The sequence below is a fragment of the Heterocephalus glaber genome, unplaced genomic scaffold (genome assembly GCF_053883595.1).
Source record: "Heterocephalus glaber isolate CG9 unplaced genomic scaffold, H.glaber_assembly_v1.0 deba00001744, whole genome shotgun sequence".
NCBI classification, from domain to species: Eukaryota; Metazoa; Chordata; class Mammalia; order Rodentia; family Bathyergidae; genus Heterocephalus; species Heterocephalus glaber.
In genome coordinates, this window is record NW_028258450.1 from 3,108,391 (window position 1) to 3,136,334 (window position 27,944).

Below are 27,944 nucleotides of genomic sequence, written 5' to 3' on the forward strand. Positions count from 1 at the left end.
TCCTCACTCTGCCCCAGGTCTCCCCTCTCTGACCTTGCACCTCATCCCCCCTCTGTCACTCAGTGCCTCCCATACCACCCCCAGTCTCCCTTTCCTCTCCCCAGACTGCACCAGATGCCAGCTCTTTCTCCTCCTTCCTACCACAGAAGGAGCTTGGGAAATGACACATTTAATCATCATTCATTCTGTTGTTCATTCGTTTGATTTGTTCCTTGGAGACAGGATCTGGCTATGTAGTCCAGGGTGGCCTTGAACTCATGATCCTCCTGCCTCAGCCTCCCAACTGCTGGGATTACAGGCGTGTGCCACCTCCCGCACTTGGACTGTCTTTTAAATACCATTATAGGTTGAATCCTGTATCTGAAATGCTCACTTCAAGAAATGCATATTTTAAGAGTTTGGACTTTGGAATATTTCCTTACACTTAATGAGCTGTCGTGGGGGACTCAAGTCTATGCATGAAGTCCCTTTATGTTTCATGTACACCTTATGCACATAGCCTGAAGGTCATTATATACGATCGATGTAAATAATTTTTGTTCATGAAACAAACTGTCACGGTATGAAATTTTCCACAGTGGCCTCATGTTGGCGCTCCAAAGATTTCAGATTATGGAAATACAATAAGAAGCAGTCAACAAAAGCCAAATCCTGATAGGAAACAAATTGTCATAGATTATTTTTCTCACTACCCCCTCCAGCCCCTGGACACCACTACCTCCTCTACTGGGACCTCACCAGAAGGGTCTGCCTCGGGTGGCGCTGAGGACCCTCTCTGACCCTCACTCCTCTCTCTACCTTGTACCCCAGCCGGGTGGAAGAGACTGGAGTGGTGCTGTCCCTGGAGCAAACAGAGCGACACTCTCGCAGACCCCTTCAGCGTGGCACCTCCTCTCAGAAGGATGGCCCTAATCCTGGGGACAGGCTTGGTATGGAGCAGGGCTGTTGTGTCCCCAGGACCCTTGGAAGAAACCCCAAGTGCCTTGACTTGGCTCATGAAGCCCTGGAGGACCCGACTCCTGCCTCCTTTTACTTGTCACTCACTCTTGAATCCACACATGCTTCCTCAGCTCTTGGGACATGCCAGACTCTTGCCTCAGGGCCTTTGCAAATGCCCAGAATGTTCTTCTCTTTCCTGTCATCGCTCTTCTATGTCTATGAGATGATTGCTTCAGTCTTTTGCCGTCCTCTGCTCTGAATCCTGCTATAGCTCCCTATTGCTTGCACCACACTGCTCTTTGGCCTCTGGTAATCTTGACCCTCATGAGTGGCTCCTTTCTCCCTCTTCCACCTTCCCTACCCCCACCCCAGGTGAGCTCCCCTCCTTGTGTGTTCTTCAAGGCCTCACCTTCTCCAGCTTGTTGCTGGTAGCCTGTGCTCCTGGGTGTGGGGTGCGATTTTCGATACCCTTTCCTTTTAGGGCTCAGACCTCTGGGGATCTTCCCATGTCCTTGGGACCATCGCGTGTTTTTTCCCTAACATGCAAGTGCCCCAGAGCTGAAGAGCTGCTTGCTATTTTGGGCCACGGAGCCCTTCCCCTGGTCCTCCAGGGCCTCCCCACAATCTGGCAATGAAAGTTCCCACCTGGCCCAGTGGCATCCTCCATGCCCCTTCTCCCCGGCCTGAGAACTGCAGCCGCCCCAACTAGTTGTTGTTCCCTGGGCTTGGTGTGGGGGGCTCTGGTCCTCAGCCCCAGATGGTCACCCTGTGTCCTTGCCATCCTGCAGATACCCCGGGTCCCTGGATCCTGGCCTTCCTGCACCCCCCTGCCCTGAGTGAGGCCACCCTGGCTGCTGACCCCCGCCGCTTCTGTAGCCCTGACCTGCGCCGCCTCCTGGCACCCATCCTGGATGGGGCTGCAGTAGCCACCACCCCCAGCACACCACAGGCCGCCTGGCGCCCCCGAAGTCCTCTCGCGGTAAGCAGTTCCCACCCCACTTGGCCCATCTCTGGGCCTCAGTTTCTCTATCTGCTTAAGCAGGAAGGTTGGGATGAGATAGGGCTGGAGTTCCTTTAAGACCTGGATTCCAGATTCTTCAGCTGTGAGAACTCCAAAGTCCAGCTCCTGCCTGGGTTTGGGATCCCAAGGTGTTTGAACTGGTACAAGCAGCGCCCCTAGCTGTGACCAAGCTCTAAGCCCTCTGCACTTCAGCCTCAGAGCCAGGGAAGTCGAATGTCCTGATTTACAGAGTCCTGGATTCAGATCCTTAATCTCCTCCTGACAAGCTGTGTCAGCCTTGGCACGTGAATCCTGGAGGGCTTGGTATCCTCAGTGAGGATAGCAAGAGCCACATCCTTGGTCACTGGGAGGTGACATGAGATCATGCATGGGACCTGGGTGGGAGGGGCCTGGCACTCACAGCTGTGCAGCAGGCCCAAGCAGCAGACATTTCTTTCTTTCTTTTTCTTTTTTATGAGATAGGGTCTCACAATGTAGCTCAGATTGACCTCGAACTCATAGCAATTCTCCTGCCTCCGCCTCCCAAGTGCTGAGATTGCAGGTGTGCACCGCCATGCCCAGTTTAGCGGCACCCATTTCTACCACAGTGCAGATAGTCCGATCTTTGACCTCTGTGGGCTCTATTACCTGGTGCCAACTGTCCTCGTCCTCACCTTCTACCCCAAGAAAATACCTTCTCTCCACTGGAGAAAGATGACTGTGAGATTTTTAACCTCACCCTTCACCCCAGACAACCTGGACCCTACAGACTCCAGACCCCAAAACTTTTAACCCCAGAGGGCTGAGTGTCTTGGCTTCAGGCTCTGGCCTTTCTGACTTTCCTAGTCTGTCCTGTTGATCTGAGTGTACCCAGGTTCTCTGACCTTTCAACACCTCGGCTCAGCCACCCCAGTGCACCACAAGCTGCCCTGCATTTCCTGTTGGACCCCCTGATACCCCGGCAGTCTGACATTTGACCCTCGTTTCTGTCCTTAGCTCCAGAATGTCTTGCTGTTGGCACCTCCCAGGGCTGAAGGGCCCCCCATGCTCTCTCCCCGCAGGCTGATCTCCCAGATGAACTACTCGTGGGCATGGAGCGCATACACAGACTCGGTGCTGCTGGGAAGAACCCTGAGGCCGAGGACACAGATCTAAACATAGCTTCGGTGAGGGCTGTGGAAGAGGGAGTCTTCATTCTGTCCTCTGGGGACTGACATCAGGCTTAGGAGGGGTGGTAGGGTAGCTAAAGGGGCCAAGAGATGAATGGATGAATGGGTTGGTGGACAGATGGATGGACGGATGGATGGATGGATGGATGTGCCATTGTATTCACTCAATTGATGATGGTAAGTGGGTGGATGGTATTTAGGGAGATATTTGACTGGCTGGATAAATGGGTGGATACTTGGGTAGACAGACCATTGGTTCATTGGCTGGATGAACATGGATAATGTTAGAATAAATGATTGAGTAGATAAGTTAAGATGACAGAGGCATGAAGCGTAAGTTGTATATTGCTACATAACAAATGACCCACAACTTATTACCTTAAAACACCTAACATTTATTATGTCACATGATTTCTGACAATCAGGAACCTGGAAGCAGTTTAGCTGTGTGGGTTTTTTTGTTTTGGTTTGGCTTTTGTGGTGCTGGGGATGGCACCCAGGCCTTGTACCTGCCTCCTCCTGTGTACCACTGAGCTATAGCCCCAGCCCTAGCTGGGTGGTCTTGCTCAGGGTCTCTCTTGGGTTGAAGTCACCCTCTCAGACAGGGCTGCAGTCTCCTGGGCTGGAGGACTTGCTTCCAAGGTGTGTCCGGCCTTGGTCCTGCATTGCCATTGGCTGGAGGCCTCAGCTCCTCATCCCACAGGGCTCCTGGAAGGCTGCATGAGTTCTCACAACATGGCAGTATCAGGGACAGGAGGAGGAAGGGATCAAGACAGAAGGTACTGTCTTCTACAGCTTAATCCAGAAGGGACAGGCCACCACTCTGCTGCATCCTATTAGTCATACAGATCCCAGGCAACTACACAGGAGGGTGAACACGAAAAGGCAGGGGTCCCCGAGGACCCCCAATGATTCATGTTACTCCCTCAAGCAAAATACACCTGAACCTTCACAAGGCCTCAAAAACCTCTTCCCAACAGTGTCCAGCTGAGGCATAGCTTAGTGTGAAGGCCTTGGGTTCAATCCCCAGTACCACCCCCTCACAAAAAGCCTAATGATACATAAACCAGTAACATTGGCACCCATTATCATTACTAGGTATTGTGGGTCCATAATTGTATGTGCTGAACCTTTATGAGCTGGAAGCACAGTGGGTGTGCTTACACAAATACATCAGTGACACATCACCTTGTGCTGTCATGACAGCTGCGTCAGTAGGTGGCAAGAACACAGCTCTGTTATCATCTTGTGGACCACCATCGTGTCTGCAGTCCACTGTTAAGCGGAATGTCACTAAAGTTGCTAACAGTTGTCATCATATTATAGTAAAAGAGTACAAACCAGACCAGCCAAGGAAGAGAGGCAGCAGGTGGCATCTGGGACTGGAAAGGTCCCCAGTGGGAAGCATCCATGTCCTCAGGGACACCTTACCCTCCTGGCGATTTGCACACAAGTTTGCTGACCCAGGACCCAGTGTGCAGAGTTTTTATTGAGGTTTCATTACCTGCACAGTACTGAGTTATTGCTGATGTGATTCAATTCTCTTTCCATGTCAAGCTTGCCTTTCCTGATTCCTGTTTTTCTTTTTTTAGTCAGTGTAGTCTAGAGTGAGTCATGTGACCTCTCTAGGCTTCCATCCCTTTAAAAAATATTCTTATTAGTTCATATTTGCATTACAAAAGTTTACATCCATTGTAGGTCATAGGTACATGTACACTACTTAACACATCTTAATTCTTTTTAACACCCTCTCCCTCCATCACTAGATCCCCTTCCCATCTGCAAAGGATCCATCTCTCTGGTCCCTGTCCGGCTGATTTCATGTGACCCAAAACTCCAGCCCTTGAATCACACGGTGGGTTTTCCTGCCATGGCAGCTCCCACCCCAGGTCACCTCATTAGCATAAACCATCCTGGGTCACCTCAGTGACATAAGCTATCAAGGGTGCTTCAAGGAGGGGATGCTTAATAGCAAAGACATTGATGTCACTTGGGAGACTCCAAGAGTTTCAAGGTTACCTCTGAGGTGCTAGGACAAAGGCAAGAGCTCTCTGGGGGAAGTTTATTCATTCTTTACTACACAGAGAGGTTGACAGTATCAGAATCTTCAAACCCTAGCTCCTTTGCATTTACCATTCATTCCTTCGTGTGTGTGTGTGTGTGTGTGTGTGTGTATGTGTGTATGTAATACTAGGGATTGAACCCAAAGCCTTTGCACTGAACTACATCCCCAGCCTTTCTTCTATTATTTTATTTTGAGACAGGGCCTCAATAAGTCAGTAAATTGCACAGGCTGGACTTGAACTTGTGATCCTCCTGCCTCAGCTTCCCAGAGTGGGAAACTGGGATTAGAATGTACACCACCAGGCCCAGCCCATTTCTTCCTTTAGCTTCTCTCTCCTCTTGCCTTTTACCCTAAGTAGCAAGGGGAAATCAGGGAGTGGCTGAAAACTTCAACACCATATTTAGAAATCTCCTCAGCTGGATCACCCAGTTTATTGGCTCCATTTTCTCCTTTCCACATAACTATAGGCAGCAGTGTCGCTGAACTTGAAGCCACTACACGAGGAAAGCTCCCAGTCCTGTAACACTTCTCACTTCCTCTCAGCCTCACTGGGAGCCATGTTTCACATTCTCACTGATCCTTCGCTCAGGCAATTTAGGATTTCTCTAACATGCTCTGCAGAGTCTTTCCAGCCCCTGCCCAGTTCGAGTCACTATATTTTAGCACCCTGCCACTCGAAGTACCAAAATATAATATTTATTTCTAGATAATCGGTTACCCCAAAATTTAGCAGGTGAAAACAGTGAGCATTTGTAAAACCTCACGTAACCCGTGAAGATCAGGGGTCCAGGAGCCAGGTGGATGCTCTTGTGTAGAGTTTCCCGTGAGGTCACAGCCATTGAAGGCTTGGCTGGGACTAGAGGATCCACTCCCAAGGTCACTCACTAGCCTGGCAAAGGTTCCTTGTAGGCCTCTCCACAGAACTGCTTGTCACAAGGCTTCCCCAACCCCGACAATGGGAGGTGGGGGGGCTGTGCCTTTTATAGCCCAATGCAGAAGTCACACAAAATCACTTCCTGTTGTCACCCAGGTCCATCCTGATCACTGTGCCAGGGGACACAGCAGGGTGTCAATCCAAGAGGGCAACCTCATGGAGGGCTGGCTCGGTCCTTGTACCTGTTTTACAGATGGGGAAACTGAAGCTCAGACTCTGGGCTTTGGCACATGACTCTGAAACAGTGGAGCTGGGAACCCACCCAGGCCACCCAAGGGCAAGGCCCACGCTCCTAACTCCTCCCGCCCGTCCTCCGCAGGACGCCGATGCTCTGGACTTGGAGATGCTGGCCCCCTACATCTCCATGGATGATGACTTCCAGCTCAGCTCCAGCGAGCAGCTGCCCAGGGCCTTCCACAGACCTCCAGGGACCGTGCCCCGTCCCCGTGCTCAGAGCTTCCATGGCCTGTCACCTCCAACCCCTGAGCCCGCCCCGCTGCCACGCTGGGGGAGTGACCCCCGGCTGAGCTGCTCCAGCCCTCCCAGAGGGGACCCCTCAGCTTCCTCCTACACAGTCGGGGCTCGGAAGAGGTGAGCTGCAGGGGGCGGATGTTAACGGGGCGTACAGAAGGTCCCCACCTATCTGTGTCCTTGACCTCATCCTTTCGCCTCATCCTTCTCCACCGTTCCTCCTACCCTCACCTGCTCTCCAGCCAGACCCTCCGTGTCCCCAGCACAAGCCAGGTCTGCCTGCACTTTGGTGCCTTCTGGAGCACCCTCTGCTGCTCTTGTCATTCATCCACACCCCACACAGCCAGGGATCGACCCTCTGGGATATACTGATATCTGGCTTAGGTACAGTTTTTGTCATAATGAAGAAGACAAGGCTAGGCATGGTGGCACACGATTGTAATCCCGGCTACTCGGAGGCTGAGGCAGGAACATCACAAGTTTGAGGCCAACACGGGCAACTTAATGAGACCCCAGTCTCAAAAGAAAATTGAAAAAGAAAGAAGGGGCTGGGAGTATAGAGTTGTAGAGCCCTGGCCTGGGTTCAATCCCCAGTACTACAATAATAATAATAGTAATGGTAATGATAATAATAATAGAAGAAAGAGGGCTGGGGTATAGTTCAGTGGTAGAGCACTTGCCTATCATGTGTGAGGCCCTGGTTTCCACCTCAGCTCTGGAAAACAGAAGATATCGCCAGTGTCTGAGAGACTAGAACTGTTTCCTAACACTTTCGAGAACCTGTTGAAATGTGACTCTTTCTAAAATGTGCACACACACACAATACACACACATGCAACATTTTGCGTATAATTTAGATATTAGATTATTAGTACTCAAACTTTTGTTCTCCAAAAGCCATGTGCCTATGTAGACTCCAGGAGAGATCACTTTTCTGTCCTTAGAAGGCTGTTAAGCATACAGCTCGGTAGCTCCCAAAGCTCCCAGATTGGGGATGGTTACACACTGGGTGCCTAATAAACATGCATTAAATAAAGGAGGGAGGGAAATGATGAACATCGTGGGTAGGCAGACAGATGGACAGGTGGGTGGATGGAAGGATAGATGGTGAGTGGGTAGAAGGATAGGTGGATGAGAGGAAGGATAGATGGATCACCAGATAGATGGGTAGGAAGATGGAATAGTAACTGGATAAGTGAATGAATGAATGAATGAATGAATGGAAAGATGAGTGAATAGGAGGCTGGGTAGGGAAGGAGGGGGCGGACAGATGGATAGGTAGGTAAATGAAAGGAGGGATGGATGGGAGGTTGGCTGGGTGCTAGATAATGGATCAGTAGGTAGATGAATGAGATCTGGATTGGGTGAATGGATAGACGAAAGGGGTGGTGGGCACATGCGTAAAGGAATTAGGCGCTTGGGAGCACGCAAGGATGCTCATCACTGCTGACCCTGGTGCCCAAACCTGCCCAGGCCATCTGTGTCGTGTCTGAGTCTTGCCTGTTGTTCTCCAGGGCCCTGGCCCAGAGCTCAGAGGATGAGGGGGTGGACCTGCTGGGCGTGAGACCCCCCAAACGGTCCCCCAGTCTAGACCCTGAAAACTTCCTGCTGCCTCCCGTCAGCCTGGTATGTCTGGGGATTGGTGGGATGTTTCAGCTCTCAGAACCTAGTAGGCTTAAACTTCTTGTTCTATAGATGGGGAAGCCAGAGAGGGCCAGGGGCTGGCTGAAGGTCATACGGAAGATTAACGGTCCAGCTGAAGTCAGGACCTTGATCTTCTAGTTCTGCTAATGGGTATGAAAAGGCTTTGCCAATATGTGATAAATGCCAAGAAGAAACATCAAAGAAGGTAAAGGGAGCAATGCAGGTGGCGGGTGTCAGCAGGAACCTTCCCTGTCCCACTCAAATGGGACCCCTCCCATGGGACCCCCTCCAGAACAGGCTTGGTCTCGGACATCTAGCATAGAGTTCAGAGTTGAAACATCAGAGTTAGGTTGACATGGGTTCAAGTCCCAGGTCTGCCACTTAGTTACTGAGAACTTGGGCAGCTGGTGTCAACTCCCTGAGCCTTAGTTTCTAAATCTGGAAAATGGGGATAGTTACAGCTCATAGGACTGCCATGAGGATTAAATGAAATCAGCCCCATAGCTGATACTCAGTGGGATGTCATTTAATGGTGTGGGAAAACATGCTTACCTAGCATGCACAAGGCTCAGTACCTTAAGAAAAGAAAGTAGCATCCACCGGTCTCCCTGCCTCGTCTCACCCCTACTGTCCATTCTGCACAATAGCAAACAGAACGCACTTTCTAAAAGGCAGCCTGGATCGTGTCACCTCCACAGATCCTCCCTCTACGATCTCCCATGGCTCCCTAGTGCCCACAGAAGGGTTTCTTGGCTTTTTAGTCCAAAGAGCGCTGTTTGAACATGAAGGGTGTGGTTGGTAATACCAGTTGCTTACATTTATTGTGTGCCAGATGCTGACTTCACTAAGTGCCTTGGCGTGATTAATACATGTAGGCCTCACGACCATTCTTTTTTTTTTGGTACCGGGGATCGAACTCGGGACCTTGCACTTGCGAGGCAGGTGCCAGAACCACTGAGCTAAATCCCCAGTCCATCACGACCATTCTGGAAGTGTCCTTATTAAGGTGCACACCACACTCAAGAGGTTAAGCGGCTTCGTCAGTCTAGGCAGGGAATGGCACTCTCAGACAGGGTGTCGGGGAGAATCTAATAGCAGGACAGTTGGCAAGGGTGTGGGCAGAGTACAGAGACAGCCACGGGCCTGGTAGTGCACTGGGGCCAGCACTGTGGGAAGCAGCAGCACCCTCAGCCTGGAGGGGTGATGAGGTGACAGGCTGAGGTGTTCCACAGAGGGACAAGGCTAGCCCACAGCCTTCCAACAGGGAAGCAGTGAGGAAGAAAAATGTCCCCTTTGCCCCTCCCACCTGCTGCGGTCCCCACCAGCTGTGCCCAAGAGAAGCCCACAGCCAGGCTGTGTGGTGCTATGCTCTATGCACAGTCAGCCTCCTGGGGCACAGGAGAGAAAGGCAGGAGGAGGAGGAGGATCTGGAGGGACACACAGAGGACACACTGGGACAGTGACTTGCTCACCAGCGGCCACCACATCCCAGCTGTGCCCTGCGCTGACCACTGCACCATCCTGCCTCCTTGGAGATAGATGGTGATGATGATGGTGGTGGATCTGTCTCTCCCGCAGAGTTTCCTCCTGATGGGAGGCCAAGCCCCAGGGATCCAGCAGGACCCCCACACCCACTTCCTGGACATGGATGAGCCTTTGGGTGAGTTGCAAAGTGGATATGCAGCAGTCCTGGGTCCCCTGGCCCCAAGAGGGATGGCACCATCCCGAGGGTGATACTGCAGTACGGAGGTGGCCTTGATAGACACAGACAGCCCCTCCTCTCCTGGGCTCTGGTGCAGGGAGGACCCCGAGGATGACAGAGATCACCGAGGCTGCCCTGTGGGGTGGGAGCCAAACTGAGCTGTCAGCTTCTGCCTCGGAAGCCTCAGTTTCCCCCTCTGTCAGCTGGGCCCTGTTGCTTTAGTTCTTGTCCGAAGGAGACATTGAGGCCCCAAGGAGGCGCCGGACCGGCAGAGCCTTCCTTACAAGGCCTGTGTCACAAAACATCCTCCCCTGTGGCCACGGTGGCGAGCTGGCCCGGCAGCCACCCCCAAAGGCTGCATTTGTGTTATTATTGTCATTTCCAGTGCAACTATCAAACTACCCAGTGCTCTACTGGGTACCGCTGTGCATCAGCCAGAGGGATCTTCCCAAAGCCCGAATCTGCCCTAGCCCTCCTCGGCTCAAAACCCTTCCACAGCTCCCTAGTACCCTCCAGAGAAACTCCAGAAGGCTCCTCTCCTTGGACTCAAGCCCTGTGGCCTCTGGCTGCTGCTTCATTTCAGATCATTAGCTCTGTGTCACTCAGTCTTTTGGTTTACTCCTTTCTTCATACACATAGATGTTTAAGGAGCACACAGTAGGTGCCAGGCACTATCCTGGGTGCTGGAGATTCACAGAACAAAACATAGAAACCCCTGCCCATGTGGGGCTGGCATTCCAGGAAGGGAAAAAGACTACGGCAGAGAAACAAGCACAATGAAGGATCCAAGAGAGCTGGATGTGGTGGGACACACCTGTAATCCCAGCTGCTTGGGAGGCTAAGGCAGGAGGATTCCAGTTTGAGCCCAGTCTGAGTAACTTAGCAAGATCAAAATAAAATACAAAGGACTAGGATTGTACACAGCTCAGCAGTAGAATGTTTGCCTAGCATGTGTGAGACTGTGGGTTCCATCCCTAGTAATACTACAAAAACAAAAACGCAAGAGCTGAAAATAAGTGGAAAAGATTATGAATGCCAGGGAAAAGAGAGTTGGGGGGGGGTGATTTCCGTTTTCAGGAGTCTGATCAGGGCTGGCCTCACAGAGAAGGTGACAGCCAAGCAAAGATGAAAGGAGTGAGCCCTAATGATTCAGGGCACTGTTTCAGGCAGGTGCCAAGGTCCCCAGGTGGGGCTGTGTCTGTCCTGTTTGGGAAAAGCAAAGAGAAGGGAAAAGGTGAGGGTGGTACTTTAGTTACTTTTCTCTCATTGCTGAGACAAAATACCTGACACCCAAAGTTAAAGGGGGAAAGGTTTATTTAGCTCAGTTTGTAGAGGTTTCAGTCCATAGTCGGCTGGCTCCAAGGCAGGGCGGCATCACAGAGGAGAAACAGTTCATGGAGGGCAGAAGGTAGCAGAGCAAGCAAGGGCCAACCACAGCTCTTTCTATCCCTGTATCTTATCCAGACTACTTGGGTTGGGCAGCACTCACACCCTTAATCCTAGAGCCCTTGATCCCAGCATTGCACCATGATTCAATTCCAGTGTCATACACTCTAGATCCAGCCACCTCTGAAAAAGCCCCACCTATGACTGCATGAAGCTTTGGGGGACATCTAGACACAAGCCATAACAGGTAGATTGCACAGGGCCCCTGTAGGGCATTGTGCTGGCTTCAAAGTTGCCTTACTTGAAGAGGTAGCCTCAGGGCCTTTGCATATCTCAATCCCTCTTCCTGGAATGCTTTTCCCTGTGTTTACCTAGATCCAATATTACTCCTTCCTTGGGGCCCTCCATCCCTTCCTAAGTGCATGGTCCACAATTACATAGGCATCTGCGTCCTTATTTGATCACAGGCTGTCTTCTCTCTGTGGGTTTGAGCCCCATGAGGGCAAGGCTGTCTTGGCTGCTGCTGTACTGTCTGTGTCCATGGCACTTGGGCAGCAGCTGGGCACACACCGGCCAGGCACAGCTGTAAATGAAGAGCTAGTTGACCAAGCGCTGGCTCTGTGTCAAGTTACAAGCTAGGTCTTGTTCGGATGTGATCACTGTGAACTGTCAGCCCTCTGCTCTGGAATGTCAGCCCCGGGGCAGGGAGTTTCCTCCCTCAGGAAAGCATGCTGCCTGGTGCCCAGTAGGTGCTCAGTGAATGTGGGTGGAGCAACTTCTCATAAAAGACACCGGTTCACTTACTAATGTGCACTGGCAGTAGTTATGGTCAGAGCTTGTCACGTGGGCTTGACTCCAGCCCCCACCCCACCCCGTGGGAGAAGGACAGGACTGTTATTAGCCCATTTTACAGGTGAGGGGACTGTGGCCCAGAGAGGTGAAGTTCCCTGCCCCACATTTCACAGCAAGTAAATAGCAATGTCTGGATTCAAACTAGGTGCTGGGGGTGGAACCCAGGGCCCCACACGTGGCAATCTAATGCTCTGCCAGTGAGCTGCATGCCCAGCCCCTGAAAGCAGATTCTTAACCACAGCTACTTGCTCAAGATTGAGCAGCGGTGGGAACCCAGGCAGGCCTGCCTCCCTCTCTGCTTTTTAACTCCAGGAAGGGAGATAGGATGCATGGTCATCCTCCGGGATTTACCTTCCATTTCTCCCCAAAGGCCTGGGCCCCTCGCTGCTCTCTCTCTACCCAGACGAGGATGCTGCCCAGCCCAGGAGCCACTTCGTACCGGCCGCAGGCCTGGCCCAGGCCCCCTGAGCTCGCGCCTCTCCTGCTTTCCTCCTCACACCCACAGAGGACCTCAGCCACACTCCACACCGGCCTTGATGCACGGAGCAGGCCTCTCCGGGTGCCCCGCCAGCCTTGGGCCCACCTCAGTGCCCCCTCTGCCTGCACCTTCTCAGGGGCTCTTTGGGGTGGCTTCAGCTCAGTGACCTCTGGGAGGGGGTCTCTGGCCCCCTCCTCCCACTCTCAGGACTTCCTTTGGGGTTCCGTATGTGGTTACCTCACTCTCCCTTTCTCCCACTGTCTTGACTTTATTTTGGGGAACTAGGGGTGAGAAGGGTTGGGGTCACAGCTGTGTTTCTGGGCTCTGGAGTATGGATAACCATAATCACTCTTCTTTCCCTCCCTCTTGTATTGCCATTTTTGTTTTTACGGCTTTTAATCACTATGAATTGCTGAGGGTCCATAAGAACGTGGGACTGTGATCCTCAGGTGTCCCCGGGGCAGGTGCTGGGTCAGACCTCATATCCCAGCAGTTTCTGAGTAGAGATCTCCCAGGCTGCCCCAGCTCTGTCTGTTCCTTCCATTCTGGATTTCCCACTGCCTCCAGCCTCACCTGGAAAATGACTGTTCATGGTCTTCCTACTTCAGGGGTAGCCTCCAACTTCCTCTGCTTCCGGACCATAGAACCTCTGATGTCTGTTGGTTCTAGACTATACAACCTTCAGCCTAGCTTGGTTCTACGGTGAGCAACCTCTGACCTTTCCTGGTCCTGGGCTGTACAGCCTCCAACATGGTCTGCTGTACACCTTACATCCTTCAAATCCCTCTGATTCCAGCTCTTTCTCATTCTGGACCTCACAACCTCCAATCCTGCCTGTTTTCAAACCTTACGAGTTTCAAAAATTGATGTGAGCTACACCACCTCTAACTCCCTCTAGTTCTAAAGCCTATGACCACAGATTCTGTTCGTTCTGGAACTCAGTCTGTAACTTCCTCTGGTTCTAGACCTCCACAACTCCAAGCTTCCAGTTGGTTCTAGTCTTCCTGATCCGAAGTACACTTGGTTCCAAATGCAGACCTCCGAATTTCTAAACCATTTTGATTCCAAACCATATGATGCCTCAGTTCATTCCTCTTCAACATTCTGCACTCATCAAAGAGAAGTAACATGAACTTTATATCTAGATCTTGTAGCCAGTTCTTCCAGAGCCAGATAACACGAGCCATTTCTTAGGTTCAGGACCTCATGACCTCCACCGTTCACCAGTTCTAGACCTTGCAACCTCCAAGGTCCTCTGATCCCAGATCTGATGATCTGCTCCTTTTCTGCTTCTAGAACTGAGCTGCAAATGTCTTGACTCTAGACTGCATCCTGTAAATTCCCTTGGTTGTACTCTTTACAGTTTCTGAATCCCTGCGCTCCAGATGTTAGAACTTCAAATTAGCCTGGGTCTAGAACTCAGCCTTCAAACATCTGATTCCACACTGCCTTATAAATGTTATGACTCTCAACCTTACAACCTCAATTCTTCTGATTCTAGATCTTATGACCAAAATCTCTCTGGTTCTGCAGTCTTTTTTTAATCTATCATTCTATAAATTTGTCTGGTTCTAGGCCACACAGCTTCCGACTGCCTCTGATTTTAGGTCTAAATTCCTCAGGTTCTAAAATTCTGATTCCAAATGCTTCTGATTCTAAAATCTAGACTTCATCTTGTAGATTCCTCTGGTACCAAATCTTATAAACCTTGACACCCCAACTCCATAGCCCACCCTCCTTATTCCATCCTGGGCTTCCTGCCCCACCGAACTTGTCCCAGTTCTTGCCCTGTCTTAAGTCTTCCAATTCCAGATTCCCACCCCCAGGCCCTCTGCTTATGAACTTCCCGCTCAAGCCTCTCCACCTCTTATCCCTAAGATCTCGCTGTCCTAGAACCTGACTCCCCACCACAGCCCTCCAGACATGCACTTAGCTTGACTTCTCCCAGCTGTCTTAGGGGACCTGCCTCCCCCTACACATTGAAGGCTCACAATCCAGGAGGTTTCTCCAGCTGCACAGGCTCATGCACAGCCCCACCTACATACTTTGGGGTAGGGGAGATAGGCCAGGACTTCAGCTCTCTACCCTTAGCTATGTCCTCCTAACCTCCAGCTGCCTTCCATGATGGTGCTACCCTTGGTCTAATACAGGAGAACTGACTGGCCCTTCTCAACCCCTTTACCCCCCCTTTGGGAGGCACCGCTCACTCTGATCTGTTGGGGTGTGGCCTGTCCAGATTGGTGCTATGGGGGAAGGGTCTGATTCCCCTTTTCTGTGCAGTGACATGGGCCCTCATCAGGGGGAACTGTGCTGTGCTAGGGAAGGGGAAGGGACTGGCCCAGCCATGCTGGCTCTGAAACCCTCTAATGCCCCCCAAATAACCATAAAGACCTCGCCTTGGTAGGCACCAGAGCTTGGTGTGGTGACTCATCTATGGTGGGGTGCTCTGGTGGCTGGGTGTCCATGACACCGATTCTCTGTGTGTGAGCGTCTGTGTTCCTGCGTGGGTGTATGTAATGTGTGTCTGGCAATGTCATCCTGTGTATACATGTAGGTCTTTGTGACATACTTCCGTGAACCTGTGTTGGGAAGTTGCAGTTCCTCCTACATGGGTGTCAGCATCTGGGAGAAATGACTGTGTGTGCGCGTGTTTCTGGTTACTTGTGTGGGAGGCACTGTGATTTTTTTGGATCTTTGTGAGGTGATGCTATGTTTGTATGGGACTGTTTGACACGAATTGCAGGAACTGATGTGTGTCTGTGTGACATGATTCTCTGTGCTCAAATGAGTTTCTGCAAGAGATTGAGCGTCTACAGATTCACGTGTGGGAAGATGTGTCTGTTCAGTCACGTCTCTGTATGTCACCCTCACAGCCCTCTCCTGTGTTCCACATCGGGATCTTTGCAAGGGAAGAAAACCACTCTCAAGCCTTCCTACTTGCTGGCTCCTCTGCCTTAAATACCGCCCCCCGCCTTATGTCCTACCCATACTTGAGATTTTGCTTAAGATGCTCCCTATGTTGGAAGCCTTCCCTACCTGCCCCAGTTGGATGAGTTCCCACAACCCCCTGAAACTCCCCCACCCCATTACAACACTAAGCAAACCATCATAACCCCACTTTACAGAGGATAAAATAGGCTCAGAGAGGGTGATCACTTGCCCAAGGTCAGAGTCACAAGGTCACAGAGCCTGCAGGTGAGGAGGTGAATTAGATTCAAGTTCATTAGACAAAAAAAAAAAAGCAAAAAAAATTTACTAACCCAGGTGGTGCATATACACAGTCAATAGAATAGAAATTAAGACCACAAGAGTTGGGTGAGACAGATTCAAATCCTGCCTCGGTCAATTCCTTTCCTTGTGACCTTGTGTAAGAAAGTTGATCCCTGCAAATTCCAGTGTCTCGGTCTGTAAAATGGACGGGGTATAGTATCTAGGCTGATCATTGGCTGTGGTGGGATGGTGGAGAGGTTTGGGGTAGGAGAGACTGTGCTTCCAGGAAGGGGATCTAAGCAGAGCTTTAAGACTTTGTGCTACAGTTCGGCCCGATTAGAGGCCAGGGTTGAAGAAGCTAGTGGGAAGGATGTACAAACAGGATCTGAAAATGTTTCCTGAGGCCGGACTGACTATTCAGGGTCTCCTAGGAGCCCAAGGGCGCTGGGGGGCCATGGCCAGCTAGAGGGTACGTGCCAGTCTTATAGTCCTTTAGAAGGATCCCTCTAGCTGCCATATGGTGGGTAAACGAGGAGGGAGGCCGAATGCAAGCAGCACGAGGGGCTGAGGCTGTGAACCAGGCAACAGAAAATGCAGAGACAAACAGGAGAATCATTCTGAAGATTCAGCAGGGTCCGGGAAGCTAAATTCTTAGAGCAGAACGAAGATGGTGCAACAAACTTGAGTCTTGCTTAGGACCTGGGGATCCCGGTGCCTTCAGTTAATAACAGAAACACTAACGTGAAAGGTGGGAAGTTAGCTTTGCTTGGGCCACCACCCATTTTTCAGAGGGGTAACTGAGGCGCTGAACGGTTAGGATTTGTTCAAGGTCACACGAGTAGCTGGCAGTAGGGCTGGAGATCGGATCCGCGCCCTCCCTTAGCCCTAGCGTGGCCCGGCACAGCAGGAGCCCCACCGCCAGCGGCATCTGCAACCTATCCGGTACCAACCTGAGAGAACTGCGGGATCATAAGACCCAAAAACTTATGCGGCCTCGGAACACAGTAACTCTGGAAGTCAAAGCCGCGCAGAGCCTTTTTTCCCCGCGCGCCCCCTTCTCTTTCCTTATTGGCTCGTTGTATGAGAGGCGCTGCCTGGAGACCCTCTGGTCACCTTGTCCTCCGCGCGTTCTACGGCGAGAAGGGGCTTTGCGCAAGCGCGTGAAGGGTGCCTTCGGGGCCCGCGCTTTACGACACTTGTGCGGCAGCGGCGGCGGTCACTCGGCGCTCCTTCGCGACGGTTCGGCCGGGTGCCGCTGGCGGCCGTTGCCAGGGTGGGGGTCGCTTTGCGGCATGGCGATGGCGGAGGGCGAGCGGACTGAGTGTGCTGAGCCCCCTCGGGACGAGCCTCCGGCTGATGGCGCTCTGAAACGGGCAGAGGAGCTCAAGACACAGGCCAACGACTACTTCAAAGGTGCGCCCGGCCCGGACGGGGCGAAAGAGGGTGGACAGTGGCCCAGGCCGAGGGGTGCCGCGCGGAACCATGGCAACGCGGAGCAGCAGCCGGGGCGCAGGGCAGGCAGTACCAAGTGACGGCGTGTGGAGAGGCCTGGGATGGCGCTACCAGAGGGCGACATAGGGGGCTTCTGGGAGGAGGGGTAATGCCTAGAAGTGGCGTTCGGAGCGGGAGCTACTAAGTGGAGAGACTGAGGCGGGAGCTACCAAATGTGGAGCGGGAGGGGGACCGGAATGTGAGCTATCAAATAAGAGAGATGTGATGAGACCTAAAGAGGGCGCTACCTAGTAGTGACATGAGGAGTGATGGTGCTACCAAGTGAGGAGATGGGTACCACCAAGTGGGAGGGCAGCCCCATAGAGAAGGGAACTGTGTGGGGTTAGGGGATAGATCATTAGATTGGGAGGGGCCAAGGGAATAGGAGACTTGGGGTGACTCGAGGAAAAGGGACATGTGAATGAGTGAATGAGACACATGTGGCCCTACCCTTAGACAACTTGTAATATAGCAGCAGAGTCACAATTGAGCAAGCATGCACATAAGTAAATTACTTAAGCTGAAAGAAAACCAACAAGGTGATGAAGTAGAGAATAAAGGTTGGAAACCACTTTAGATAAGGTGGTCAGGGAATGCCTTGTGGAGAAGGAGGCATTTAAACAGAAACTCAGAGAATTGCGGAGGAAGTGTTCTAGGTAGGCAGAGCAGTGTGTGCAAAGGCCCTGGGGTGAGGAGTGAAAGGAGGACCTCGTGGCCTGAGCAAGTTCAGGGAAGAGACTGATTCAAGATAAGGTGAGGCTAGGGGCTACATCATGCAAGGTCTCACCTGTCTTACTCACCTGTCCAGGAAGAGACATTGAATAGGTCTTGACTGGAGAAGAATTTGGACTTGGTTGGAATGGATGAGGTCACCTAAGAACAGGTTCTAGAGAAGATCTGGAATGGAACCTTGAGAAATTCTAATGTTTAGAATGCAAGAGGAGAATGCTGAGAGTAGTGGTTAGTGAGGTAGAAGAGAAGAAGGTGCCACAAAAGCTGAGAGAAGACAGTGCTTCTAGAGGGAGGGACAGGTTACTTCAGTCGGAGGCTGCCAAAGTGAGCACCAAGCCTTGGCCATTGGATTTGGCTCTGTGGATGCAGGCAGTGGTGTTGATAAGACCTGTTGCCGGGGAATGACAGAGTGATTGTCAGCTAGGAGGGCACTGTGGGGTAAATGGGAGGTGAGGAAGGTGAGAGAGCAGATGTTGACAAGTGTTTGAGTAGTTTGGTTCTGAAAGACAGTGTGTCCAGCGAGTCTGCTTTTTCAGGCATGGTTCAACAAAGAGGCAGAGTTGATTCTGCAAGAGAGAGGAGAGACTCACACCTGGGAAGCTCTGGAGAGGGTGGTTGGAGGTGGGAATCTCTAGGGCTTCCCCCCGTGGGAACAGAGTATGAAGAAGTCTGATCAGATGGGAACAATGGGAAGGAGGTAGGATTGGTGAGATTCAGCCAGAGGTAGAGTCTTAGAGGCTGGGCTGGGGAGTAAGAGTGTCATCCTGAGGGTGATGGGGAGCCATGGAGGGTTTTAGTAAAGGAGCCACACAGTCTGATTAGTTTGGAAAAGGATCCCCTGCTGGTGGCTGGTGGATAGAGACTGGATACAAAGGCAAGACTGAAGCCCAGGAAGGAGGCTAGAAAAGAGGACAGACAGATGAGAGGTGGTAGGGCCTCAGACCAGGCAGAGGAGTGGAAGCTGAGGAAATGACAGTGGCTATGACTGCGGGCTGTGTGTGTGTGTGTGTGTGTCTGTGTGTGTGTGTGTGTCTGTGTGTCTAGGCAGAAAGAACCCGGTGACAAAGGCTCAAAGGTGAGCAGAACTGGCACCTGGGGGTGGGGGCTGGAATGGAGGAGGTGAGGGAGTGAACAGAGAGGCTGCAGGCCGCAGAATATTTAGGGTCCCAATCTTCAGCTGAAGGCTTTAGGAAGCCCTGATTGGCACCGAACGAGAAAGGACGTGGTCAGGCTTGTGCTTTAGGAAGGCTCTGGAGGGGCAGGACTGGGGCAGGAACCTGGGCGGGGTGGGGGTGGGGTCATGAGGATGGAAGTGAGGGAATGGATGTAAGAGATGCTCAGGAGGCTGATGTGACAGAATGAAGAAAATGCTGGGCTTGGGGGCTGCAGTCAGAAGGCGTCCAGGATGAAGCCAGGTCTCCAGCTGGGTGACAGAGTTGGAGGTGAAGCTGTCCCTTCCATGGGACTTGAGAAAAATAGCGAGAGTTGGAGCTGCTGATGAAGCTAGGTGAGAATTGTGGGAAAGAGTAAGACATGGGGCGGGGCTCTTGCCCCCCCTGGACCTGGGACCTGTGTTCTCTGGAGCCCCGGGGCAGGCTGGCAGGCAGCCAGAGGTGCCTGTCAAGGTGCTAGCTTGGAGAACACCCCCCTGGACAAGCCTCACAGTCTTGCAGGCAGTGGCAGGCACAGAGCCCCAGGCTCAGGGGCTGTGGGAATAATAATAAAAGAATAATTACAGCTCACTTTAATTGAGCCCCAGTGGTGGCCAGGTACTCTGGGCTAGTCTTCCCCGGGGCCCTGGGAAGTAGGTAGGAGCAGCCTTGTTTGTTTTATAGAGGAAGCGAAACTGCTCGCCGAAGGTCAGAGTGTAAGCGCAGGCCCGGATATCCCCTTCCCCTTCCTCCACACGTGCTCACCCCGAAGCTTCAGAACCGTCATGGTCTGTGTGGGAAGAAGAGGGACTAGAATGGGGAAGAGGAGACTCGGGGACCCCGGACTCAGTCTGAGTCTAGGGAAAGTGGCTCCACTCTCCTCCCCTTTCCCCGTCTCAATGCCCCTTTCCGCAAAATGGGGGCAGGGTTGTGCTTGACTCCTAAGGGTCTTCCTGGTGAGAGTGGGTGGAGAAGCACTAGTGGTAAAGCTCTTGGCTGGGCAAGGGCTTGACCCGCCTGTGCCTCCCTCGGGAATGGGGACTGCCTGGAGGGCTTGGTGTGCTGCTGTCTGGGAAGCACGTGGAGCAGGGCTGGGCCTCCTCAGTGGCAGCTGTGCAGTGCGGCCCCTCCCATTTCCTTCCTCTCTCCCTTCCCTCTTGCCTTTGTTTAGTCATTCATTGGCTGCAACCACCTACCCTGCCCAAGTTCATAGAACTCTCCCAGCCAGCACTGAGGCAGAGCCCATTGTGAGTCTCGATTTCTGATGAGGAAACTGAGGTTCAGAGGGAGGAGGCTGTTTGCCTGCTGTCTTACGTCAGGGATCTGCATGGCCTGAGGTGAGGCTCCTCAGCCGGTGCCACGAGACACAGGAACACCTTACCCGAGGAGGGCTGGCTGGGGTGAGGGGCACCCGACCAGACCATCAAGTAGGGCTTCCCAAAGGAGAGACATTTGAGCCACTTGGAAGATTGCCAGGAAGGATTTTCGTATTGTCCCTGGCCATATCCCTAGGACCTGGCTTCCCCTTCTCTAATTTCAGTTTCTTTCACTCTCTGTCTTCCCTTCCTACTTCCCTTCCTCCTTCCCTTCCTCCTCTCCTTCCTCCTCTCCTTCCTCCTCTCCCTCTGTTCTTCCTTCCTTCCCTCTCATTATCTTCATCTGACTCACTCTTATCCTCCAGGTCACAGCCCCAGCTTCCCCTGTGGGCTTTCTGACCCCTAAACAGTCTGAAGCATCACTACTGTCTGCCTGGGGTCTTGGGGTCTGATCACTCTCCACTCAGCTGTGACCATGGGTGAGCGGGACTGGGGGGGGGGGTTCGGTCCCCCCAGACAGGGCAGGAGCTCTAGAAAGTAAGACAGATGGGCTGCACCCTTGGCTTAGGCTCAGATGTGGGAGATTTATTATAAGCAGACAAAGAAAGTAGAAAGGTCACAGCTGTTAGGTAAGTGCTCTGGAGAGGACTAAAAACTCCTATATTAGGCTTCCAGTTACCATAGGAGAAGGTTCTGGAACTCAAGTCCAGAGAGGCTATGTAAGTTGTCCAGCACACACAGCTAGTAAGAGGCAGAGCCAAGGATTGCGCCCAGGCCACCCTCGGCTCCCACATAGAGCACATCCAGGCCGGGGCGGGGCGGGGGGCATTTTGGTCTTGGCCTGGCTTAGAATCCCTGCCTGTCACTTGCTGTGTGACCTCTCTCAGATCTTCCTTACTCAGCTTTAGTCTCCTCATCTGGAGAATGGGCTGAGGCAGCTGCCCTTGGGTTGTTGTGAGGGTTTAGTGGCAGACTCATGTTCTAAAGCCCTGCGTGGCACCAGGCACCTCCTGGCCTCCCAGTTTGGGCAAACCTCTGAGGCTGTCCAGGCCTGGGTTCTCCTTCCTGTTGCATGGTGTATGGGAGGAGACAAGCCCGGCTTTGCAGGTACAGACTGGGCATCCGACCTTGAACAAGACCTCTGTAGCTTGTCTGTCAGGTGCACGCCAGATGGTACTTAAGCTGTGGAGACATGAGGATTCCACAGGCCAGGATGTAAAGCACGGGGCACAGCTGTGGCTCATTTCAAATAAAGTCTGACCTTTTGCCCTTGGCTAGATGTCACACCCTGTCACTCCACCCTTAGAACATCAACATCCAGCCCTCCCTGTGGATGCCAGGGGCCATCAGCCTCCCTGCGCCTCTCCTGCCTTCCCTAGCCTCGCCAGCCTCTCCCTGGTCCACTCCGGCCTTCGTACTTGCTGTGGCTTCTGTGGAGAGCGCTCTTCCTCCAGTCTGGAGGCCTAAGTCGTTGCTTTCCCTCTCTCCACTGCGTCTCCCGCATGGCCCTCTCTTTTCGGGGGGAGCTGGACAACCAAGGGCTCAGGGCACACCCAGTTGGCCTGTTGCAGATGGCGGCGCTGGCACTCACTAAGACTCCCTTCTGGTTGTGGGGAGGGTGAGTGAGCCCCTTCTGGAGTCCTGCAAGAAATAATGCCAGCTTGGGCACTGGGTAGGCAGAATTGAATGTGGAATTAACTGTGGTCCGAGGGGACAAAGCCAGAGCAAGGGTGGGACAGCTGGGACAAGGAAGAGGAAATAGGCTGAGGAGACATTTCTGAGCTCCACTGTTTCCTCACCTGTAAACAAGGAGACAGTGCCAGGGCCCAATCTCATGCTACCTCCTCCTCCATAGCCAAGGACTACGAGAATGCCATCAAGTTCTACAGCCAGGCCATCGAGCTAAACCCTAGCAATGCCATCTACTACGGCAACCGCAGCCTGGCCTACCTGCGCACCGAGTGCTACGGCTATGCCCTGGCCGACGCCACGCGGGCCATCGAGATCGACAAGAAGTACATCAAGGGCTATTACCGCCGGGCTGCCAGCAACATGGCACTGGGCAAGTTCCGGGCCGCCCTGCGTGACTACGAGACGGTGAGCCGGGCCTCGGGGCATGGGCCAGCTCCCGGCACCCGAGCCAGGGGGATGAATGGGGGGAGCAGAGGGGTGCAGAGGCTGCCCCACATCCCCTCTCCACTCACGCATCCAGCAGGTGCCCACAAGGGCCCAAGTCCAGAGCGGACTACGGGGATTCCTGTCCTAGCTCTGCCATCACAAGCTCTGTGACTTTGGACGGGGCACACTCCTTGCTGTCTTTCCTTTCGACATCTGTGAGCTGAGGAGAATCTAGGACCTCCCCCAAGGGCTGCTACCGGGAACAAATGCGTTTCTGCTTCTCAGATGCCTAGAGCAGCACTGGCACATAGTCAGTGGCCTATAATAATTCCCTTATGATTATCACCACTGCTATTACTGACCGTGAGCAAGAGCCACACAGCCCTGCTGGTGGACCTTAGTTTGGGGGCAGACAAAAACCCCTACATCCTGAAATAGGTGAACAAAGTGATTGCAGATGAGGATCTGTGCTTTTGAAGGGAATTGAACAGGGTGACATGCTGTAAAGGGACAGCACATGGGGATGTGTTTCCCTGGCTTTGGGCAGGACTAGAGTGAGGCAGGATTGGGCACTTGCTCCTCTTCGCCCGCTGCCTGGCTGGAGGCCTGAGTAGAAGTGCTGTCCTGATGACAGCGCCCGTGGCTTTGGACAGTGTGTCCTGTGCCCCTATGCTGACTGCAGCAGCCCTAGGAGGGGAACCCAGTGAGGAGCCTGAGGCCTGGGGCGTTAAATCACTTGTCCAGCACTAAGTGACAGAGCCAGGAGTCAGCCCCGTGTGACCCTGAGACTATGTCCCCTCCTTCTAAGAGTTAGTTTCCCGAGAGCAGGTGTGCTGGTTCTGCTCATCACCTGGTCACCTGATGCCTGCACGTGGCAGGAGCTGTGTAGGAGCTGTCGGCCTGTGAGTGATGACTGCTCGCCCGCCCTGCACAGCACACCTCCACTCCCTGACCTCTACCGTGCCTCTGTCCTGTGGGAGGGACACTGAGGCATCTGGGAAGCCATGCCTGGGGTTGGTGGGAGCCTGGGGTGAAGAACACCGTCAGGGAGGGGACAGCATCAAGAGAGGGGCTGGGGTGGCACCTGGGAGGGTGGGGGAAGTGGTAGCACAACACAGTCCCTCTGAGCTTGGGTGCCTAAGCCATTCCTTGGCCATGCCACTTCCTTGTCCCAATCTGGAAAGTGGAGTAGGGGAGTGGCCCCCTCCTGGCTGGCTGCGGGGCTCTGATGAAGTGGTGTGAGTAAAGGTCAATGGGGCTGGAGCGCTCAGTAATGAGTAACCAGGAGGGCGGTTGGGCTGGGGAGCAGGGCTCCAGAAAGAGGAGGTGCCCGGAGGAGCCCAGGATAGGTGGATGGTGGGCCTTTGCCACCCCTGAGTAAGGAACCAGTTCGTCCCTGCATGTTCCAGGAGGCTATGGAAGTCAGTTCTAGCAAGCTGTTTGCGCACCACGTCTGAGTGGTGGCCAGGCCTCATGGGTGCCTTAGAGGGCTGGCAGGGGAACCCAGAGCCCTTGGTAGAACTGACTTGAGGCAGGGCCACACCCAGCAGCCGGCCTGTCAGCACTGGAGAGCCCCACACAGGCCTGCGATTGTTGCCATCCACATGCCCGAAGGCTGTCAGCCTGCTGCACCCACACTGGCTCCTTAGGCTCAGGGCAGGGCCTAGAGACTTTGCTTCCTGCTCTCTGGGGCATCTTGCACCAGAGGCTGGAGTGTCAGGGAGAACTTGCCCAGGCCCTGTCCCCTCCGCTCAGCAGCTGGCTGTGGAGGCAGAGCAAGCTCTGACCTTGAGTGAAGGAGCCTGAGGCTCTGCCCTTAGCAGCTGGGCCCTTTGGTGAAGGCCTCCCTGGCTCAGCCTGAGTTTCCTCTTCCACATGCTCACGGTGGGCTCAGGCTGCTGTGAGCACCAGCCAGAAATGAATCCCATCCACCGTGCAGAAAGGGCACTGAGGCCTAGAGAAGGGCGACCTCTCCAGGGTCACCTAGCTGGGAGGTGGCAGAGCTGGGACTCACCCAGAGTCCATGGTTGAAACTGTTAGTAAGTCACGAAGTCAGTTGGATGGCTGATGCCTAAAGAAGAAAAACAGTTTACTGGAGCAAGTGTGTAAATATTGTCCTGTGAAAAATATTTTTTTACTTTCATGAGCAGAGATATGCATCAGGTGTGATGATGTAAAATCACACCTATTTCTTACTGTGAGTCACAGTCAGGAGGTCACCAGTGCAGGCCTTGGAGACACCAGCTCCGTGGCCAGGACACTGAGATTCATGACCAGCTCAGCTCAGATGCCAGGTATGTGGCTCCAAGGGCCTTGGCTCTGGGGCCTCTGTGTCCTCATCTGCAAAAGGGGGAGGATGCTAGAGCCTGCTGCACAGGATTCAGTGAGATTAGTGCCTTTAGAGAAGGTGTAACTGTTGCCTCTGGGTGTCTGCAGAAGCCACATGGAGGTGCCCTGCAGGAAGGGCTGCCCATGGGCACCAGGACATGGCTAGGGTGAGTGTGCTGGGTGTCTCCATCCTGCTCCCCCTTCAGACCCAACCCTTGGCCCTCGGTGGTCCATCTATCTCCCTTTCCCGTGGGCCATGTCAGCCCTGTACACACACCCCTCTCTTCCAGGCCTTTCAGGTGGGCCTGCTCCTCCATGGGTCCCCATCTCAGAAACACCACTGTGTCTTTCCTGTCTGGGCTTGGAGCTCAGATGGTCTCGCAGACCCACCCAGATCTGGGGTACTCTTCCTGCCTGCACTCCCCATGGTGCCTGTGGTCTCTGGCTTTGGTTTTGGTTTGTGACGAGCTCGGGTTTGGTGTCCGAGAGCAGCGTCCAACGTGGTCCTTTAGAAATGCATTTCACCCTGCAAGCTCACAAAAGTGCCCAGATGTCCTGGTACAGCGATGAAACAGGAACAGGGCTAGTCAGAGCCGGTGCTTCCCACAGCACTCCCCGGGGCCGGGCACAATGACCACCTCCCTGCCATAGCTCATTTAGTCTGCACAGCAGCCTTGCATGGCAGAGACCCTCTGGGGATATCTAGGAAACCAAGGCCTGGGGGGAGGTAGGGCACTATCTTGAGGCTCCACAGGAATCCCAGCAGCTGGTGGCCTTGCCCCGACTGGGGCACCTAACCTGCCATGTGCAGTGGGCAGAGTTCCTGGGCTCAGTGCTCACCTTGACCTCCGACAGCAGCTGGGCCCTCCTGTCTCATCTGTTTCACTGTACAGGGCTGCTGGGTGTGACCTGTCAGACTAACTCACCTGTGTGGTGAGACCCTCATGTCCTCTGGCAGAGGGGCTGCCTGTCCTGGCGGCCTGCCCGACCCCCGGCTGTGTCCACAGCAGGCATGGCCCGTCTGGCCACACATCATTGTACCTTGGAGATGAACCATAATGCTCCCCATTACCCTTTGTTATGTGGGTCTGCTCATAGACTGTTCCAGAACCCAAGTAGTTCTGGAAAATGCAGTTCTGGTAAAGGCTGCACCTTGGCTGCCAACACTCACCTGAACAGCAGCGAAGGTGCGGATGGTCTCGGCTGCTCCCGTGTGACTGGGGTTTGCTGCTGAAATGGGAGCGCAGGTGATTACCGGGCATTGCCCAACCCCTGCCATGGGTGTCATGAGCACAGAGTGTGTGTGGAGTGGCCTCTGAAGTCCAGACAGTTTCCAGTTCCCAAACAGGTGCAGCCCCAGGGCCTCCCGAAGGGATTCAGAGCTGATGTTAGTGTTCAGTCACCTTGATCATATTGTAATTATTGCCAGTGAGCTCTAGCAGTGGAAGAGACCACTTTTTTATTTTGGGGATTTTCTTGGTACTGGGGATCAAACTCGGGACCTTGCGCTTGCGAGGCAGGCAGTGGAACCACTGAGCTAAATCCCTGGCCCAAAGAAACCACTTTTTAAAAGCAACATGTTTGAGAGCACTGTAGACTCACATGCAGTCGGAAATCATCATACAGAGATCCCAGTTTCCCCAGCAGTGTGTCTGGCATAGCTACCACACAAATACACCAGTCAGGACACTAACATTGATAGACCCAGATAGTGGCGGCTCATGTGTGCGCATGCGTGTGTGTTTTCATGTTTGTTGTAGAGTCTTGGGGCCTTCACCATTAGCTACCTCTCCAGCCCTTTTTTATTTTGAGACATGGTCTTGCTGAGTCACTAAGTTGTCCATCTAGGCTGAACTTGTGATCCCCTTGCTTCAGCCTCCCAGAGTGCTGGGATTGCAGGCATGCGACACCACAGGCAAATACCAATTTTTTTTTTCCACCATTAAGTTTATTGGTACATTTTAGGAATAAAATACAGTTACATTCATCATTCGGATCTTGTACCTTTACATGAGTATCTTGGTTCTTATTTTTTTTCCCCTTCCCCTGCCCTCCCCTCATCCCCTCCACCCCTCCCCACTTGCAAAGATCCTGTTTCCATTTTTTTCCCTTTCTCATATTTTTTTTTTTACCCTCTTTCCCTTCTCCCCACCACCTCCCCCACCCCCCAGGCCTTTACTTCCTATTACACAATATCAATTATACATTTTTAAAATTAAAATATCAAGACCTAGGAGACATTACCACAGATTTTGCAGAATTTAAAAGGATATAGAAAGCATATTTCAAAAATCTTTTGAAGTAAATTTGACAACTTCTAAGAAGTACCTTGGAAGACAAATTAATGAAACTGACTCTGGAGGAAATATAAAATTTGAACAGCACCTATTAAAGAAAGTATATTCCTAGCTTGAAAACCTACCTATATGACAACAGGCTCATATACATTTTAACTGATAAATTGTATCAAACATTTAAAGCAGAAAAAAAAAGGAACACTTCTCCCTTCATTTTAGGAAATCAACATTGTGCTGATCCTAAAACTGGATAAAGATAATAGAAGAAAAACGTATGAACATGGATAGAAATTAGTTTAACAAAACAAAGTATTAGAAGTCAGATCTGGCAGTGTGTAGAAAGTGGTTTTATTATAGGGATGGCAGTGTTGGTTCAGCTTTGGAAGATCCATCCCCAAAAGTCATCATTTTAACAGAGGAAAGGAAAAAGCCATATGATCCTGTCACTAGTTGGAGAAAAAGTATTGGACTAAATTCCACAGCTGTTCATGGTAAAAGCTATCAGGAGACGAGAAGTAGAACAGAAGCTTCTCAACAGATTAAAAACATGTACTCCATACTTCCAGCGAGAACACCCTATATGAATGGAGAAGATACAGTGCTTTCTCCTTAAGGTGGGGAACAAGGGCAGATATGCTTACTCTATCTGTCCATTAAACTT

The 27,944-nt window shown here is 52.5% G+C and overlaps 2 protein-coding genes and 1 long non-coding RNA gene across 16 annotated transcripts in view; 2 read left to right on the forward strand and 1 right to left on the reverse strand.

The window, feature by feature from the left end:
* The window catches only part of Hif3a (hypoxia inducible factor 3 subunit alpha), a 27,463-nt gene extending 12,411 nt beyond the window's left edge, over positions 1–15,052 (forward strand). For 4 of the 14 annotated variants that reach the window (XM_013066325.3, XM_087200633.1, XM_087200634.1 and 1 more), the window contains 7 exons: positions 811–929; positions 1,728–1,918; positions 3,001–3,105; positions 6,427–6,698; positions 8,093–8,204; positions 9,801–9,882; positions 10,310–15,052. In XM_013066325.3, coding sequence (XP_012921779.1) covers positions 811–929; positions 1,728–1,918; positions 3,001–3,105; positions 6,427–6,698; positions 8,093–8,204; positions 9,801–9,882; positions 10,310–10,515 — 1,087 coding nt within the window. In that variant the 3' untranslated portion in view covers positions 10,516–15,052. Of the gene's footprint in view, positions 1–810; positions 930–1,727; positions 1,919–3,000; positions 3,106–6,426; positions 6,699–8,092; positions 8,205–8,251; positions 9,883–10,309 lie in introns of those variants that run through there. The other 10 variants (XM_004867112.3, XM_087200635.1, XR_015447148.1 and 7 more) reach the window with 9 other exon arrangements.
* Positions 8,355–17,072, reverse strand: LOC147821350 (uncharacterized). Its single transcript, XR_015447154.1, has 2 exons — positions 16,801–17,072; positions 8,355–16,565 (listed from the first exon to the last, which is right to left on the reverse strand). It is a non-coding gene; the product is annotated as an uncharacterized LOC147821350 (long non-coding RNA).
* The window catches only part of Ppp5c (protein phosphatase 5 catalytic subunit), a 25,980-nt gene continuing 15,083 nt past the window's right edge, over positions 17,048–27,944 (forward strand). Inside the window, exons 1-2 of the mRNA XM_004867110.4 lie at positions 17,048–17,263; positions 22,396–22,637. Coding sequence (XP_004867167.1) covers positions 17,143–17,263; positions 22,396–22,637 — 363 coding nt within the window. The 5' untranslated portion in view covers positions 17,048–17,142. The remainder of the gene's footprint in view (positions 17,264–22,395; positions 22,638–27,944) is intronic.